The sequence below is a fragment of the Hipposideros armiger genome, unplaced genomic scaffold (genome assembly GCF_001890085.2).
Source record: "Hipposideros armiger isolate ML-2016 unplaced genomic scaffold, ASM189008v1 scaffold_284, whole genome shotgun sequence".
In the NCBI taxonomy this organism is placed as follows: Eukaryota; Metazoa; Chordata; class Mammalia; order Chiroptera; family Hipposideridae; genus Hipposideros; species Hipposideros armiger.
The window spans coordinates 24,968-42,309 of NW_017731634.1; the positions used below are offsets into that span (position 1 = coordinate 24,968).

The 17,342-nt window shown below is 56.8% G+C and overlaps 2 protein-coding genes across 5 annotated transcripts in view; one reads left to right on the top strand and one right to left on the bottom strand.

Annotated features, from left to right (window-relative positions):
* LOC109391199 (inositol 2-dehydrogenase-like) overlaps window positions 1–8,519 on the top strand; it is a 12,152-nt gene extending 3,633 nt beyond the window's left edge. For both annotated transcript variants that reach the window (XM_019658569.1, XM_019658570.1), the window contains 7 exons: window positions 556–626; window positions 4,067–4,175; window positions 4,915–5,045; window positions 5,157–5,264; window positions 6,341–6,459; window positions 6,953–7,109; window positions 7,570–8,519. In XM_019658569.1, coding sequence (XP_019514114.1) covers window positions 556–626; window positions 4,067–4,175; window positions 4,915–5,045; window positions 5,157–5,264; window positions 6,341–6,459; window positions 6,953–7,109; window positions 7,570–7,718 — 844 coding nt within the window. In that variant the 3' untranslated portion in view covers window positions 7,719–8,519. The remainder of the gene's footprint in view (window positions 1–555; window positions 627–4,066; window positions 4,176–4,914; window positions 5,046–5,156; window positions 5,265–6,340; window positions 6,460–6,952; window positions 7,110–7,569) is intronic.
* Window positions 8,520–9,647: 1,128 nt separating this feature from the next.
* The window catches only part of TP73 (tumor protein p73), a 53,276-nt gene continuing 45,581 nt past the window's right edge, over window positions 9,648–17,342 (bottom strand). Inside the window, exons 8-15 of one of the 3 annotated variants that reach the window (XR_002125750.1) lie at window positions 17,020–17,162; window positions 16,634–16,722; window positions 15,817–15,941; window positions 15,204–15,352; window positions 14,834–14,972; window positions 14,242–14,335; window positions 12,260–13,037; window positions 9,648–11,899 (exon numbers count right to left, since the gene is read on the bottom strand). Coding sequence is in view for 2 of the 3 variants with exons in the window: in XM_019658567.1 (XP_019514112.1) it covers window positions 12,693–13,037; window positions 14,242–14,335; window positions 14,834–14,972; window positions 15,204–15,352; window positions 15,817–15,941; window positions 16,634–16,722; window positions 17,020–17,162 (1,084 nt within the window). In the remaining variant the exon portion in view is untranslated. Of the gene's footprint in view, window positions 13,038–14,241; window positions 14,336–14,833; window positions 14,973–15,203; window positions 15,353–15,816; window positions 15,942–16,633; window positions 16,723–17,019; window positions 17,163–17,342 lie in introns of all 3 variants that reach the window. The other 2 variants (XM_019658568.1, XM_019658567.1) reach the window with 2 other exon arrangements.

The window sequence follows — 17,342 nt, forward strand, 5'->3', positions numbered from 1 at the left end:
AGATGCGGGTGGGCGTAGCCACCATCCCATGCGGGAGCCAAACCGGCAGCCTTGTTGTTAAGGGTGCACGCTCTATCCCCTGAGCCATCCGGGCAGCAGCTCAGCTCAAGGTGCTGAGTTGTCTTAGTTGTGGGCGGGTATAGCCACCATCCCATGCGGTAGTCGAACAGGCAACCCTGTTAAGAGCATGTGCTCTCACCAGCTGAGCCATCCTGCCACCTGTTGGCAGCTCAGCGAGAGCTCAGCTCTGGCACAGTGTCACTGGCCCATGTGGGAATAGAACTAGTGGCCCCGTTGCTCAGAGCTCACGCTCTAAAGCCAACTCTTAACCCACTGAGCCACTCTGCCGGCCCTCTTAGAGTTCTCTAGTGAACGTTAATGAGGCGTGCTCCCTGGAACTGTTTTTGCAGCCCCCTTTGTCAAGCCTGAGTTTTAGTTCAGTTGTTCTGCTGTGTCTGAGAGACAGCAGTGTGTAGAAGGGCATTGACAGCTTGGATCCTGGACCTTGTAGCTCAAATTGAGACACCCTCCTAATAGTCCATTTAATTCCTGCAGTGTCTCCGGAGTCATCGTCTGTTCCCCACCGGAGGCAGCTTCTCAAATAGTGATGGCTGCTCTGCGAGCAGGTAAGGGCTGGCGTTCATCCTGTCCACCCTTGGTCACACCTGTAGTTTGCAGTGGGCAAAACCTGTCTGCTGAGGTGGGTGGGGGTGTACACAAAAACGAGAATCTTGAAAATCCGGGAGGCTCCCAGGTACCTGCTACCTGGTTAGCATTTCATACAGCGTATTCTTTAATTGGCGTTGTATTGGGGAAGGGAAAGGTTTTGTTGTCAGTACTTTGGGGGGGAAATGAGGTGATTGAGACAAGATCATGAAGTACGTGGCAACGTGCCCTGAGAGTCTGACGTCTCCCCACCACGTAGTGTGCGTGTGACCATTTTTTTCTAGTTGTGTTCAGATGCACAGAACACAATTCACCATCTAACTGTTGTTAAGGGCCAGTTCAGGGGCGATAGATTAGGTACGTTCACACCATTGTGCAGCCGTCCGCACCATCATCTGAACGCCTTCCATCTTCCCACACTGAGACTGTCCCCATGAAACACTCACTCTCCAGCCCCTCCCCCAGCGCCTGGCCCCCACCTTCTGTGTTTTCACAAAGCCCACTCCTCCAGGCACTTCACATCGGGGGAATCAGAGTATTTAGCTCCTTGTGTCTGGCTTATTTCTCTCGCACAGTGTCCTTAGGGTCCGTCCATGATGTAGCGTGTGTGAGAAGTTCCTTCATTCTTGAGAATATTCCGTCGTGTGGCTGGACCATGTCTAGTTTTCCATCCATTTGTCAGTAGACACTTGGGTTGCTTCCACTTTGGGGCTTTTGTGAGTGATGCTGCTGTGAACATGGGGGTCTTCAAGGCTCCCAGTCACTCTGATCTTTGTGTCACTCAGGTGAGTGTGGGAAGCAGAAGCCACGCAGGTATTTTATGCAGCGGGGACTTGGTGTAGAGAGCCGTCATCAGGAGGCCTGGAGATGGGGCTCTAGGCTCAGTGACCTCAGGACTCACCCCTGCCTCATCCAGGAAGGTGGAGACAGGAGGCCGCCCTGGGGCTGGTGGGTGTGAGAGCCGTGATGGCACACCGATGACAGGACACTGAGATACTGTTGAAATAACTCCTTTATCCACGGAATTGCCTTTGCGTTTTGTCAACACGGCATCTGTTCTTTTGATCAGCTCGTCTCCTCTCACCAGCACCACGTGTCCGGGTACTGGAGCCATCTAGTGAGCTGAAGCAAGGTGGCAGCCCAAGTCCTTCGACTGTCAACTTGCAACGTACTTCTGATCCTTCTAGACCCTTCACCTTTTCCATATAAAGTTTAGAGTCGCCTCGTTGGTTCCTACAGCAGATGCCCTGCTGGACTCTGGGTGGAACTGCATGGACTCTGCCTCGGTCTCAAGACAGTTGACATCTCAGTAGAGCTCTGCATTTTGGAGGTCGTCTTTGACTTCTTTTATTATGTTGGCTTTTTTTAAAATTATGTTTTATACTTTTTAGAATCCAGATCTTAGTGTGTTTTGTGAGGGGTTTTTGGGTGCTGTTGTAAATGGTACTCTAAAACTTTTCGGTCATTTCCATTGCTCCTTGCCAGTCTGGGGAAACACTGGTTCGCGTATACTGACGTCGCCTTCTGTGACCTCACTAAGCTCGCTTGTTAATCCCCTCCGCTTGGTTATTGACTCTGATTCTCTACTGTTGCTTGCGACTAGACAGTTTTCTTTCTTTCTGACCGGTCGCTATGCCTTTCTTTTTCTTGCCTAATTGCATTGGCAAGGACCTGTCACACGGTGTAGAATAGGAGTGATATGAACTTTGTTTTGTTCCCAGGCTTAGAGTGGAAGCATCCCATCTTACGAGTGTGGTGCCCGCTGTAAGTTCTAGCAGTTTGAGAAATTTGCCTCGTTTCCACTTGGCTGAGAGGTTTTGTCATGAATGGACATGGAGTTATGTCAAATGTTTTTTCGCACCTACTGGGATGTTGAGTGGTTCTCTTCCGGTGTTGAACCAGCCTTGCATTCCTGGGATGAGCTCACTTGGTCATTATGTATTGTCCTTTTTTTTTTTTTTTTTACGTATTATCCTTTTTTTTTATACTGTTGCATTCCACTTGCTAAGTTCTTAACTATTTTTGTGTCTATGTTCATGAGAGGTACTTGTAGGTTTGTAATGTCTTCCTCTGGTTTGGGGCTCACACTCTTAGCTCTCTAGGATGTGCACACACACAGACCTAGCTCCAGTTTGTCAACCCTTGCTGCTTAAGGTAGACGCCAAGGTCATCTTCAGCAGAGTATTCCAGTATTCCACAGAAGAGGCCTAGCTTCAGTCTTAGCCATACCCTTTTCATTCAGGAACTGCAGGCTGACAGTTACCTGTGCAAAGCAGGTTTGGAAATGCTCCAGGGGTCCTGCCTGAAGGCTTCAGATAGGTCCGCGTCGCATGATATGTAAATTGCTTGACATTGATTCTCCCAGAAGTGCTACCTCTTCTGGGGACTGCTGTCTTGGCCATTTGGGACAGAAGGCTTAACTAAAAACGGGCACTGTGATTCTCAAGCTGGGGTATTCTATGAGATCTGGGAGTTCTCCGTAAACATTTCCTAATTCAGCATCTACATTTTGGTGATCTAAAGGATATTAGACATGTTTGGTCATTTGTCGGGGCCACATAGACTCGAGCCACTCTGCTGGGGTCCCGTCCTAGCTTGACCACCTGCGAGCTGCATGACCCTGGGCGCCTTTCTCACCCTCTGCCACGCACGTTCCAGGAAAGGAAGCCAGTCCATGTGTTAACAACAGCCAGGTCACAGGCAGCTCGCAGACATCAGCTCTTGTCACTGCTCCCATCAGCCAGTAATGCCACGTAATTTCAGTGACCAGCCTGTCGTGTCCGTCAACGTGTTGGCATGAAGGCATAGTCTTGACTTGTCTTGGGAGTGTGTTGGGAGTGACACTCAGACCCAGGGAAGCATCTGTAGCGCTTTGAACAGAGAAAAGTGACACGGACTCTGTGTCCACACGTCACATGGAAACCTGCATGGAGGTTTGCCTCTTCAACAAAGCGTCTGCACATCAATAAATGTTTACTTGAATTTAGTTGGTCTTGTGATTATACATGTAGCTTGTACTTTAGTTTTGGTTAATAGTTAATAAGAGGAATTAATGCCTTGTTTTACATTATATGTGTTATATTTGGAATAGTGTGAGTCAACGCTGGGCGTCTGTGAGAATTGGTTTTTCTGTAAAACGTGTCTGTGTCTCATTCAGGCTTGAGAAATACTGATAGAAATTGTATCTGTATTTGTAAAGTTTGAGATGGATGTGTTTTTTTCCTGCCATGTGCCGTCCTGTTAAAGCAGTGTGTCTGTCCTACTCCTTTTGTCACCAGAAATAAGGCTCTGGGTGACAGCTACCAGGCCTCAGGGCAGTGTGTGGTCGTAGAGAAAAACGAGGTTGGGATTTCCAGTCACTGTCTGTGCCGTGACCTCTGGGTGTCCTTACGATTTTCAGGGAAGGGCGTGCTCTGTGAGGGACTGCCTGGCTTGGACAGGCAGACTGCTGCGTCCTGCTTCGATGAGGCTGACAGACGCGGCAGGCCTCTGGTCTGTGGATTTTACAAGTAAGAGCAGCCTCCTAGCGATCACAAGATTTCTAATTAAAATTCTGTGAAATACTCAGGGCGCTTTTTTTTAAAAAAGCTAACATGCAATCTCTAAATGCGATTCTCATTTCCAGAAGTGATAAATAGGTACTATTTTCATTGGCTTTTTGTGTGACTATTATTTGCTCTAAAGAGACCCGATAGCAGTAGGGTGTCACACGGGAAAAGCAGACTTCGTAGGAAGTCCGGCGAGGTTCTGACTGGCTCTGTCAGCCACCAGTTCTGTGGCTTTGAGCTGCCATGTGACCTCCCGGGGTCTGTTTGTCTTCTTACAAGGCAGACAGTATGGACCCCATTATTGCTCATTGACCAGAGTTCAGTGAATGGCTCCTGGTCACTGAGGAATAAGACAGAATGGCGTTTGCCCATGAGCTTCCTATCTGGAGAGAGGGACAGCTCAGAACAGGTCAGCAGCCAAATATTGAACCACAAAAACTGCACGATGTGTGAAGTGTTGGGATGCAAACAAGGGTAGGATAGAAGCTTCAGCAAAGTGTCTGGGATGCTGCCTGCTGCCTCACATACGCCCTGGAACCAGCTGCTGTTATTAGCATCCAATTTTCATGCCTTAAAAGGGTTTTGAGGGATGTGGCCCAAGAGAGACTGGCGTTGACTTTGCCCTCGGAGCTCGGCTGGCCAGCCGTGCCGAGGTACTTGGGCTGTGGGCGGGGCTGTCTGTTTCTTTCTTCTCCTGCAGGCGCTTTGACCCTGCCGTCCAGTTCTTACACAAGAAGGTCTGTGACGGCCATACCCTGGGGCGGCTCCATCGGGTCACTGTCATCAGCAGCGTGTACCCCGCAGCTTCTCCTGGTCTCCTGAGGAAGTCAGGTGGGGGACCCCGTGGTGGAGATGCCCTCGCCTCCCTCTGAGCAGGGAGCCTATGGGGATGCCTGGCGCGTCCCTCCAGGCAGATGCCAGCGTGCGCTCCCGTCCATCCAGGTGGGGTTTTCTACAGCGTGGCCGTGCACGACGTGGACATCGTCAGCACGCTGCTGGGGGAGCGCACTCCGGACACGGTGTTCACCCTGGGGAGCGCCCTCTGCCAGGGTGAGACGGGTTTTCTTTCTGGGTCTCCTACCGCCACCTGAGCAGAACATGGCCCGGCTGGCACTGCAGGGCTCTGCCCAGCCTCCCTCCGTGCTCCTGAGGCCTAACGTCTGTGGCGCTGGTGCCCGGATGACCCCGCCTCTGCAGCCAGGCGGAAGGGTGGGGACAGCAAGGGGCCCTCGGGGACTGTGGACTCCCTCCTTCCGTACTCCCCCCCCACACACACTCGGCTTCCTCAGGTCCCCACTGACCACGTGTGGCTAACTCAAGTCCAGGCCTCCCACTTGGCCATCAGAGCTCAGCAAGGGGCCCTTCATTCCTCCCTGGAGGGACACTGCCAGAGCGTGCCCCAGCTGGTGGTCCCTCCCCCATCTCCGTTCTGGTCCCCAGGTCTCCACGTGGAGGGATAGTGGGCCACGTGCATCCTGGGTAATCCCATCAGAACCCTCCTTGCCCTCAGCCAGCACTGCTGACCGCCCATGTCCGCACCATTCCCCTGACCCCCACTGGGCATCTCCATGTGGACAGCGGGCACTTAACATGCCCAAAGCGACCTCCCGCCCCGCCCCGGCCGATAGCCCTCCTTCCCGCATTCTCTCGGGCCACAGCCTGCCGCCCCCTCTGGCTCCTGTCCCCCCGCCTCCCGTTGTGGGCAGCTCATGCCGGCACCATCAGCTCCTGCTCAGAGCTCATCCGCCACCCCCACCCTGCTGGGCGCCCCTGGTCCTGGCTGGCCTGTCACCACAGCCTCTGCCTGGTCCCCCCCGCAGCCTCCTCCCCGCATAGCGGCCATGCAGGTCAGACCAGGTCCCCCTCCGTTCCAAACCCTCCAGGAGTCCTCACCGACTCACCAGGTGCTGCGGGAGTGATAACTCCCCTAAAACAAAGAAAACTTTTTGATTGATTGACCAGCCATAACTCCCTTTTTTCTCTCACTTTTCTGTTTGCTGTAAAGTTCTACACTGTATTTTTAAAGAAAATGTACATGCCTTTTTGGGGTATCAGAAGTTTTTTTTCTTCTTTTCAATTTGCCTGAGTTAACGTTTCAGTAGCATCTGCAATGCCCTTCCACCTAGATGTGGCCTCCTTAAAAGACGCAGATACCGTTGTGATCAGCATGAAATTTCCTAGCGGGGCTATTGTCAGCTTGGACATCAGCCAGCACTGCACGAAAAGCTGCGACCAGAGACTGGAGGTAACTGCCTGCTGCCCTTCCTCGTCCCCACTCCAGCCAGTGTGAGCCGTGAAACAGCCTCGTTCTGACGGGTTAGAGACGCCCTGGTGTGGCCTGGCTTCACTCGATTCAGTGCACGTGGCGGGCGGGGAGTGGGGCGGGGGGTGGCACCGTGTACAGTAGGCACTCAATAAATACTGCCCACTTTTATGAAGGACTTTTGAACTTTCCTGGTGAGAGCCACGTACTTTGATGACTGAGCTCCATTCTTTGGTCTCAGTAACGCTTTAGGAAATTGTCTTCCTGAAGCAGATTCCTTGATGCCAGTTGTCATTTCAGAGACACCCACGGTCACAGTGCGCCACGACACAGCGTCAAAGCAGTCCTGGAAAATAGGGTGTTGTGTGTCCCCCGTTACATGGAGAATAGGGTGTCTCATGCCCCCATTACAAGTTCTCGCCACGTGGGCTGTTCGCAGTCACGGCCCTCTCAGCTCTGTCTGACGACTTCCTAGGTGCACGGCTCTCAAGGCTCCCTGCGGCTGGACAACCAGAAGCCCCTGGGCATCTCCAGCCAGGGCCCTGCCCTCTCCCTGGTCACCCAGACCCAGGCTGAGCGCTACCAGGAGGCGTACCGCCAGCTCTTCAGACACTTTCTCAGGACCCTTCAAGGTTGGTGACGTGCTTGGGAAGAACTCTGGTTTCCTTGGCTTGCCTAGAATATTTCCTTTCAAGTTAGAGTCAGTGCCGTGGATGTGTCACTGTTGGGGTACAAGTTGCATTCCAGCTGTGTCAGAGGTGTTTTGAGTGTCACTTACGTTGCACATGCTTTAGAAACAGTCTAATGGGCGTCACTTCAGGCTAGATGATGGTACTGTGTTGCCTGAGCTGGTGTGAGAAATGTCTTTAGTTCTGACGTCTGTACAATGCCGGTTACTTCTGAATTCCTGGGAGCTGGGGAATTTCGCGTGGCCCTAGAGAGGTGGCTGGGATGGGAGATGGCCAGTGGCCCCCTGGGGACCAGCCCTGCAGGCCTGTGGCCTGTCCACATCCCCACCACAAGGGCAGTGTCTTGGGCTCTGGTGGGGGTCTCGTTTTTTGCCCTAAATCTGTGCAAACACTCTGTGTCCAGGGAAAGAGCCCCCCGCAGTCAGCAGAGAGCAGCTGCTCGGGGCCCTTCGGGTGGCCACCGCCGCCGAGCGATCCTGGTGGAGCCGGGCGGCCGTGGACCTGCGCCATGAAGCAGGCGAGGCCCCTGTGGTCAAGACGGAAGCACCGTGAGCCCCGACCGGCTCGCACCCATGACCTGCCTGAGATCTGACGGCCCGGCCCCATCTGCCTGTTACTGAGAGATGTGACATTGTCTTCCCCCAAGTGTTTCATTACTGGTGGGACAACTTGTTACGGGTGACATCAGAGCCAGGAGGCAGGTTGCCGTTTCTTTTCTGATTTGAACTTCGGCTTGGAGAGGGAGGGGATCCCCCCTGGTTGCAGCCTCCTTGGCAGGGTGCCTCGGAAGAACGCGGGTCAGGAATTGGACCAGAGCTGCAGTCGGTCTCCCAGGGTTTGGCTTCTCCATGTGTCAGGAGAGTGGGAGGCCAGTCCAGATGTTAGGCTGTCGCGTGCGCAAAGCAGGCTGCAGGTTCCGTTGGGCCTTTTTGGGCAGTTATAACAGTATTTCAAAACCAAACCGTTTTCTTGAAGAATCTGTGACTTTTTTGCACAATGGTATTATGTAACACCCCTCCTAAAAATAGGATAAAATCCCGTAGAATGTGATATTACACCACTTGAAAATTCTTGCCTGAATGTAGTGTTTCTCTTTGGATGTCCGTGGGAATCAGCTGACCGGCTCCTCCCAAGGGGCGTGAGAGCGTTTCAGAAACAGGCTGCCCTTCTCGGTAGGAGTTTCGTCCGCTGGAGGTGGGCAGCGCCTTGCCGAGGGGCAGATGTGCTCTTATCCCAGGTTATCTTTTTATAGTTACATGTCAAATCTGTTGGAGATGCTTTTATATATATTTGAAAATAATTGTATTTCTTGTAACCTACTTTAAAAACAATTTTTTTAATAAAGCTCTTAAAATCCCCCTTGTGCCCAAAGCACTAGCTTTATGGTGACCATGCCCCAGAGGGCCTTTTTAGGGTCCCTGATTGTACACGGTACGTGGCAGTGTCTTTCTCATTGAACGCCCCGAGTCTGTTTCCCACCCAGTTCTGAAGTGTTGGCATGTTTGATTCGAATTTTTGTCGCTGTGATGGGATGGGGGCACGTCTGGCTTAGCCCTCCCAGTGGGCCTTGAGGACGCGTGACAGTTCTGGGGAGAGGGATGTGCTAAGGGGTGTGCGTGAGTGGCTCAGAAAGCTGGGGCCAGCCAGAGCCCCGCCTGGCGCCTCCTGGCCCCGCCTGGCGCCTCCTGGCCCCGCCTGGCGCCTCCTGGCCTCGCCTGGTGCCTCCTGGCCTCGCCTGGTGCCCCCTTGCCCGCTGACTGGCTGCTGGTGGCCCAGTGGGGTGCTCCCCCCACCCCTGCCTGAGCACGCATCAGAGGAACCTGGACTTGGCTTCTCATCTTCATCCCTGTTACCTTGTTCTGCTTAGTTTCAGCCCAATATCTAAAAAGACTCGGCCTCCCTCTTGGATGGATGGATTTTGAGAGCCGTTTGTGCTGTGACCGGTCCCTAGTCCCTTGTCCGCATCTCTGAAATCCAGAACAGACATGAAGCCCATGCGGCTTCGAGCCTGAGCTGAGCTGACACGAGCTCCCTGCTGTCTTTCATTTTCCTAAGTTTTGTGAGGAACATGAACGTGCTCGACTCCACACGCCTGGGACGGACGCCCTGTGTGACCTTTCTAACGCCGAGACCTGGTGGGTCTCATGGGGCTTGGAAGAGGGTTTGTGGGCCTGCCTTCTAGGAGGCCTGTGATGGCCGAGGTCAAGGCCGAGGTCAGTCCTGTGAGGTCAGCCGGCTCTGCCGGGACAGCACCTCGTGTCTTGCCCCAGGTCCTGTGACTTGAGTCAGCACTGAGCACACAGCCCTGAGGCGCAGGGAGAGGCTCCCCGTGGGCTCAGCATATGAAAACACAGGCGAGACCCCGATGGAGTGTGAGCCCCGCCATCTCCCCACGGCCTCCCCGCTGCCTCCCTCGCCTGTCCGGAGCCGCCTGTGCGTGTGCTGTTTTCTTCTTAGCCACATTACTCATAAGAGACCATCCTTGGAACATGTGCTTTATTATGTTACAAAAACAAAAATTCCCACCAAAACAGCTAAAAAAATAACACATTTCCCCAAAATGACATTACTCAAAAAAGTCAATGATACCATTGGAGTACATCCATTAACACTGCTTGAAGAAGTGTTGCATTACATTAAAAACATGGGTGGTGTATTTTTTCAAACCTTAAAGCATTCAAGTGCTTTAAAGGGATCGTAACCGAGAAGCAGCAGATGTTTGTGTGACCTGTTCTAAGGGACAAGTTACACTACATCCCAGATCTGTGCATGTCGCTTGTCAGGGACCTGGGCCACTGATCGGCAGTGTGGGGACCCAGCTGAGGCCGGTTAGAGTGGCGGGGACTCCCCTGAGGGCTGGCTAGCTGCAAGTGTCTTGCCGAAACCTTGGCTGGGCTCTGTGGGCAGTGACACGTGTCTGGCTCTCAGCAGGCGTCCTCAAGGCCCACCAGGCAGCTCCCCTCCTGCCCCTTCACCCCTGGGGAACCTCACAGCGTAAAGGGTGCTTACTTTTATCTGTTCGAGTTTTGTAGGACGAGAGCTTCAAACCCTGAGGATTGTTGTTTCTGTTCATTTGTATTTTCTCGCCCTGAGAGTTTCTGCTCCATTTAATTGTTACAGCTTGCTCTCTACAATGGCAGTCCTCCGTCAGTGATGGGACACTGCTTTGTGTGGCTCTGCGGAGCCTGTGCAGCCCGGGGCCCGCGGGGCGGACCTTGCCCTCCATGTTTGGTGGGGCTCCCTCTCCCACTAACTCTTGCCAGAGCACCAGGTGGGGCCCCTGTGGCATTCCCTACCAGCCGCGGGGCTGACAGGAACATGCCCAGGAAACAAAGCCACTTGAGACCCCGGAACTCAGCTGGGCTTGTGGACGCCAGGGGTCAGCTTGCCCTGTCCACAGGAGCCCTGAGTCTGAGGCTGTGACTGCAACTTTCGGGCGTGGTGTGTGTTCTGGGGAGATAGTTGACCCCCCAGGAGTGGAGCACCTCTGGCTAATCGGCAAAGCCTGGCGCCTGCTGGAATGAGCTGCTTCTGTTGCCCCAAGGCTCTCAGCTCTGGCTGCAGGTCAGAGCCTCCAGGCACAGCCCTGAAATGTGGTGCCCAGTAGCGCACATGGAGGGGGACAGTGGGTACACTATCCTAAACCCAGGTACCTGCGTCAGCACAAAATGCTGCTTTTAAACAAGTGGAGGCTGGCAATGTTTATGCTCACGACTTCCCGTGATGAAGTCCTGGTCTGGAGACGACCCTGACAGCGCGTTTGGGGGCAGAGGTGGCTCTGCCTTTGTTCAGTCCAGTCAGGACAGCTCCGAGCTGCCGGAGGGCTCCCTTCCCCTGCGGCTCTCTGAGCCATTTTAATACCATCCCCACCCCCACTCCCACTCCTCACAGCAGCCATCTCGAGCCTGGACATCTAACAAGGAGACGGGCCTCTGAATGCCCAGTCGTCCTTGAACGTGGAGAGGCCTGTGTTGTGTGAGATCTGCTGCTCAGAACACAGCTGGAAGCCCTCCCTAGCTTCCCAGACAGAAGGATGGTTTTCAGCAACACCAACAAACCCAAAGGGTGGGTGATCAGGGCCCCCGGGCCTGGGGGCCTCATGTCTTTCTGTGGTGACATTAGTGAGAGGCGCGCCCAGACTTGGAGTAACCCACAGGTAACCAGGCAGATGGACCAGGAATCGGCCCGGTGGCCTGCACCCAGGGCGGTGTCTCAGGTTGCCCACTAGCCAAGACTCCCTCTGTCCCACCTGCCTAGAGCGAGGGTGCTTCATCACCCACCACCCACATTCTCCGTGCTCTTCTCTTTCCTGGGCTCAAAATGGACCCATGGAGGGGGGTGGGGGAGCACGCAGAAGTGTGTGCCAAGCCCACTGACTCCTTGGGGTGCCTCTCCACCTGCCTCAGTGCTGTCTCAAGGCGACAGGAGGGCCTCTCCCAGCACAGAGCCCACCTCTGAGCCTGAGGAGTGGACCTTCTGCCCGCTGCTCCCTCTACCAGAGGGGCTCTCCCCGTGACCCCTACCCCCAACTTGCAAGGTCGCCAAGGGGACAGAGGGCCATCGTTCCCACCAGAGGACTTCCCCAGCCCAGCGCCCCCTCCCGCCGCAGCCGCTCACTCTGGGTTTCGCCCCATCCAGCCATCCAGGGACAAGTGCGGCCCCGCCTGGTTTGCCCCTCAGCCGCCTCTGCCCAGCTTTTAGCCACAGACCTGGGAAGCCTGCCAGGTTGAACCCTGAAGGGAATGTTAAGAATGAGTTAAAAAACAAAAAAGCTGACCCACCATGTAGAAAAGGATATCATTTTATCAAATATTGACATCTTCCAGTAGTCTGAGGTGCGTGCCTTCCATGCTTATGCTGAGAGGGTCACCTAGAGAGGTGGCTGCGGCTGGTGGCCACAGCCCTCGCCTCCCGGGAGGACCGTGCACTGGGCAGTGCCCTCCCAGCCCTCCGAGTCCAGTGGAGGTCCGGGGCTGGGTTGGGGCGGGCAGCGCGAGGGAGCTGCACTGGGGTTGGAACCAGCGGTCAAGTGTGCGAGGGACAGACTGACCCTCGAGGCCCAGCCTTGGACAGAGATGGGCTGCAGCTTTTACCTGAAAATAAATGTGTGTTAGCCACGGTCACTGAGCCGCTCACTGCTACCCAGATCCGGGAGACCTCGGAGAATACTTTGTGGCTGTCCATCAGGAGGGAGAGTCGTTCTTTTTATTTAAAAGGATCGTGTCCGGGAGCAGCAGCGTCCTGAAGGAAGAGAGGAGGCCGGTGGTTCCGGACGACAGCGCGCCTGCAGCGCAGCTCCAGGGGTCCCTACCTGCCAGGCCCACTGCCCTCCGGCGGCGCCGGGGCCGGTGAAGGCTGGACCTGGCCTTTCCGCGGGCACAGCCCAGGGTCCTGCCTCCCAGGGCAGTTTTTCTCAAAAAGGAAGAGAGAAGGAAGGCCAGGCTCCTGGGGCTCGCGGCCGCCGACGCGCAGGCTGCGCGCTCCACGGGTCCGGCGAGCGCCCCGGCCGCGTGCGCCCGCGCCCCCTCAGTTGGCCTCGCCCTCTGTGAACTCCTCCTTGATGGACTGTCTCCGGGACTTGCAGTCCGGGAGGTCGAAGCCGAAGTCCGCCCACTCGTCGGGCCCCGTGCCCCCCGCCCCGCCGGGGCCGCCGCGGTTGGGGATGGTGATGGTGTGACGCACGCGGAAGTGCACGGCCTCCATGACGCGCTGCCGCTGCAGCTCCCCGGAGCTGCCGATGGAGATGGTGGCGGCATTGCTGCTGGAGCGGATCAGCTGCTGTGCGCCGTAGTCGTGGCTCTGCTTCAGGTCCTGCAGGCCCCTCCAGATGGTCATCCGGTACTGGTCCGGGATCTTCAGGGCCCCGAGGTCCTGCAAGAGCCGGCACGTGTCCGTTAGAGGTGGAGCCACGCGCAGGCCCTGCCCCCGCCCCTCCCATCAGGGACCTCCGCCTGGGGGCCCACCCTGATGATGCGCAGCGCCCCCAGGACCAGGAGGGAGGCGAGGGATCCCCTTGACCAGGAGGCCACACTGCGTCCTGGAACTTGACAAGTGGGGGCAGTGCCTGAGCCATCTGGTGCAGATGGCCTGGCCACACCCCATTCTTGGGGCCTCAACAGAGGTGGCAGGAGAGCTAAAAGTGACCTGTGTGAGCTAGTGCACACACGTGTGTAGGAGTGAGGTCACTCTGGGGTGCCTGGGACCCCATCCACAGTCAGAGTGACAGATGGAGCCCCTCTACACCAGGCCCTGGAGGACCGCTGGGCCCCCAGCGTCTGCGTAGGGCCGCTCTGCTCCCTCTGCCCCTTGGGACCAGAGCTGATCACGGTGATCCTATCCCCCCAACACACACCAAGCACGCGCATCATGCTGGTGAGGTGAGGGTTAACACTGAGTGAGCCAGCTACCATCCCAGCTGCCAGTCACCAGGACATTAGTAGATGCTGACGTGGCCACCCTCCGAGCCACTGGCCCCAGTTCCCTCTGACAAAGCCGCATGTTTGGCCCTCCAGCAAGTTCAGCCCTTCATAGTTTAGGAGAAACGCTGTTGGTGGCATTCTTGTTTGACCCAAGGTCTGTGTGATGCTTCCAGCCCCCCCCGCCCAACACACACACACACACAGCAGACCCAGGGCGTTGCAAGTAGTGCGTCCTGCCTTTGGGCCTGCTTTTCTCCCCATGTCAAGGACGTTGATCTAGACCAGTTCCAAGGCCCCTTGGCCTTTGCCTTCGGCAATTCTTTGTGCCTTGGAAACAGCCTGTCCCCCGGGTGCCAGAGAAATAGGCACGAGAGAAAACTCTCAGGTCCACATGGCCGGTCCAGCTGCTGGAGGCCCAGGGAGCGTCCGCCCAACCCGCCACCTGCACAGCTGGACTTGCCCAGACTCACGAGTGGATCTCATCACAGAAGCCAGAGGTGAGGATGCAGAGTGGGCTTGTGACGAAGGGCTTCCCAAATGTCACAGATTCCCCCCCAAACTTTGAGAACAATAAGCAGAGTGACCGCTGCAGAAAGACATGACAGGACCCTGTGCACTGGGCCTGTGGGCGTGGGGAGAGGACCGGGGGCTGTTACCTCTATCGTTAGGTTCTGCAGGTGATAAATGTTCTGTAAACCTTGGGAGGTGAAATACTCGACGCAGTTTGGACACCCCAGTCCTGTTAAAAAACTGCAGAGAGAATTCGCGAAATAAAATAGCATTTTCTTTCTTTTTTTTTTTTTTTTTTTTTAAAGTTTGTAGCAGAGAATAGTTTTATTAAAGCAAGAGAAAGGTTACAGCTCCCGAGCAGGAGCGGGTACCCGGAACTGAGATGCCCACAATAGCATTAACTTCTAAGGACTGGCTGTGTGGCCTGGCTGGGTGGGCACTGCTTCCTAAAGGGCGACTCCTGGCCACCCCTGCCCACATGGCCACGGCGTCACGGACATGCTCTCCCAGAGCACAGGCTCCAAGGAACCCCTGGCTTTGGGGCTCCCCGCCCCCAGCAGCACCTGTTGGATACCCCCAGTCAAGATTTTCTCTGCCCCTGTCAGTTCTCCTGATGGCAGAGCGGCTGAGGCGCATGGACAGGTGGGACAGTGTACAGACACTACCTCCGGGCTGGGGACACTCGACCGGGGCCAAGGTTAGTGGGTTAATGGCAGGGCTCAGCAGTGGCCCACGTACCTGACCAGGCTGGGGTCAGCGTGGTAGGGAGGAGGTGGGGTACAGTGGGACCCCGAGACCATGGACTGGGAGCTGTGGCTGCTGCTCATCTCGCCGTTGGCCGACAGGGTGTGGCCGTGGTTGTTGAGTATCCCGGGGCCTGGCAAGAGGCAGGTCACACTGTCAGAGGCGCACGCAGCCCTCCCCGAGGTCAGGAAGGGACAGAGGGGTCCGTCTGTGGCCCTGCCTCCTGCCAGCGCGCCAGAGCTGCTGAAGGGAGGCAGCTGTCGAGAGTCCCATTGTGGGTTCTGAGCTGGGCAGAAGTGTCTGGAGCCAGGCCCACCCTTTGGGCCTCCCCAACCCCCCTGGGTCCCCAGTGCCTGAGACTCACCCATGGGCCCCAGGTTGGGCCCAGCCGCTGAGCTGTGCGGGGCAGGCTGGCCCACCAACTGATGGACCGAGGGCAGCTTGTTGACGCCCCCGTGCCCTTTGTTCATGGGCGAGAGGACCGGCCCATAGGATGGAGGCTGCAGGGGGCTCCTGCTCGGAAAGTGACAACTCGTGTTGGGAAGAGCACAGGTGGCTTCTACCCCATCAGGTCACCTCCACATAGTGCCCCTGCCGCAGGCAGAGGGCGACCCCAAGCTGAGGGTCTGAAAGCGCCTCCCTCCTCACCCAGCCTCCCTGCCCTTGACAAGGCCACTGGCCTGCTGTCAGCAGGACCCCGGCTGTGAGTGGAGGGAGGTGGGGGCGGCTCACGCCCTCAGTATTGGTGGGTTGGCATCACTCCGACCACCCACTCCTTGCCCTCCACTCAGCAGACATTTAGAGGGACCCCTTGTGGGACAGAAATGCATAGTGATGGCCGTGACCCCTGCGGTTTAGGAAGGCTTCCCGTGAGGGGACGCCAGCAGGGCCTAGCTGCCTGTCCTGGAGGCCATGTGTTCAGGAGGGACGTTGGGTGCCGCCCACCTCTTTTTTAAGGCGGGAGGGGCTGCACTCACGGCCTCTGCAGGAGCTGCTGCTGCTGCTGCCGGTAGGACTCCACCACCTGCTGTGGCACCTGCTCCATCAGCTCCAGACCCTCCTTGACCTTCATCAGGATCTCAAAGTTCTCCCGGCCCCGCACCTGAGCACAGTGAGGCCGGCCCTGTGCCCAGGTGCATGTGGGACCCCTCCCGGCCCACACCCCTGGCTGGGAGCTCTGTGCGTTCCCCGGCACCCCATAGGCTGAGGGGGCCCCTTTGTTCTCCTTCCCAGGAGCAGGTGGCCGTGTCCCCTGTCCACACAAGCCACGCGCACCCCTTCCTGCCCTGAGCCTTCACCCTGCGTCGCCTCCCCCTCCCCAGCAGGAACCAACAAATATGGGGCCTGAGAACAAGGGACTCGTCCTTAACTCAAAAAATGAAAAGCTCATATACGGGAAGACCAGTCCCAGCCAAGCCCATGGTGATTTTCTCCACCAGCTGGCATGGTCACACCACGTGACAGTCCTGTAAACTTGAGTGACAGTGATGCGGGCTGCCAGACTCTAAAACTATGGGGCTCCTAATGCTGGTTCTCCGCCCCCGTGGGGTCTCCATCATCCCACGCACTGTACCCGCTCCTGGGGCCACATCATTCAGAGCTGCGCCCTGGCACACCTGATCTTCCCTGTGGTCTGGCCCCGTCTGGTCTGGCTCTCCCTTGGTGGACCTGCCACCTGCAGAGCCCAGGGTCACGATCCTCAGGGTGTGACAAGCCACCCCTGCTCGCGCCTGCTGCCCCCGGGCCTCCTCACTGGCTGCCCCCGCCCAGACTCCGCAGACACGGGACACTCACGTGCATGTAGTACATGTCCTCGTCCCCGTGCCGTCTCTTCTTCACGTTGGCGCCCAGAGTAGGGATGGCGGTAGGGCTCTGCTTGAAGGCTGGAAGGCGAGGGGTGGAGGTTTTGTGAGCGGCGGGGAGGAGGGGGGCCAACGCAGGTGAGGCCCACGGGACGCCCGCCACGCCGTGCGAGCCGGCCTTCGTCTGGAGACCAGTAGCCCCCTTGGACATGCAAGCCTATCGCTGCTGCCCATGCTGGGTGGATCTGGACCCAGGGGTGGCCATGTGGACGGGGCTGGCTCTGGGCCCTGGACACAGGCTCGCCATGCGCCCTGCCGGCATTTCGCCTAAGTCCCCGAGGCAGCTCTGCCTCCATCCTGCGGGGCGGCCCTGCTCACCGCGCTTGCTGGCGGCCCCATGCTTGGTGGCGTTCTCGTTCAGGACCTGTTGCTCCCGGTAGTGGTCCTCATCAGCTTTGCGGTCTCGGCCCGGACAGGCACAGATGCGACCCTCGAAGGACCGGCGGCCCAGCACCTGTCCGCTGTCAGGGGCACAGCCGGCACCATGAGCTTCGGGTCCCCCGAGCCCTGCCTGCCTTTCCCACCCACCTCAGGCTGTAATGGGCCACCGGGTCAGGCCTGAGTGCCAGCTGCTCTGGGACCCCAGGTCCCTCCCAGCAGCCCCCGCAGCCAGGGGAGGTCCCACCCTCTCAGCGGCACCC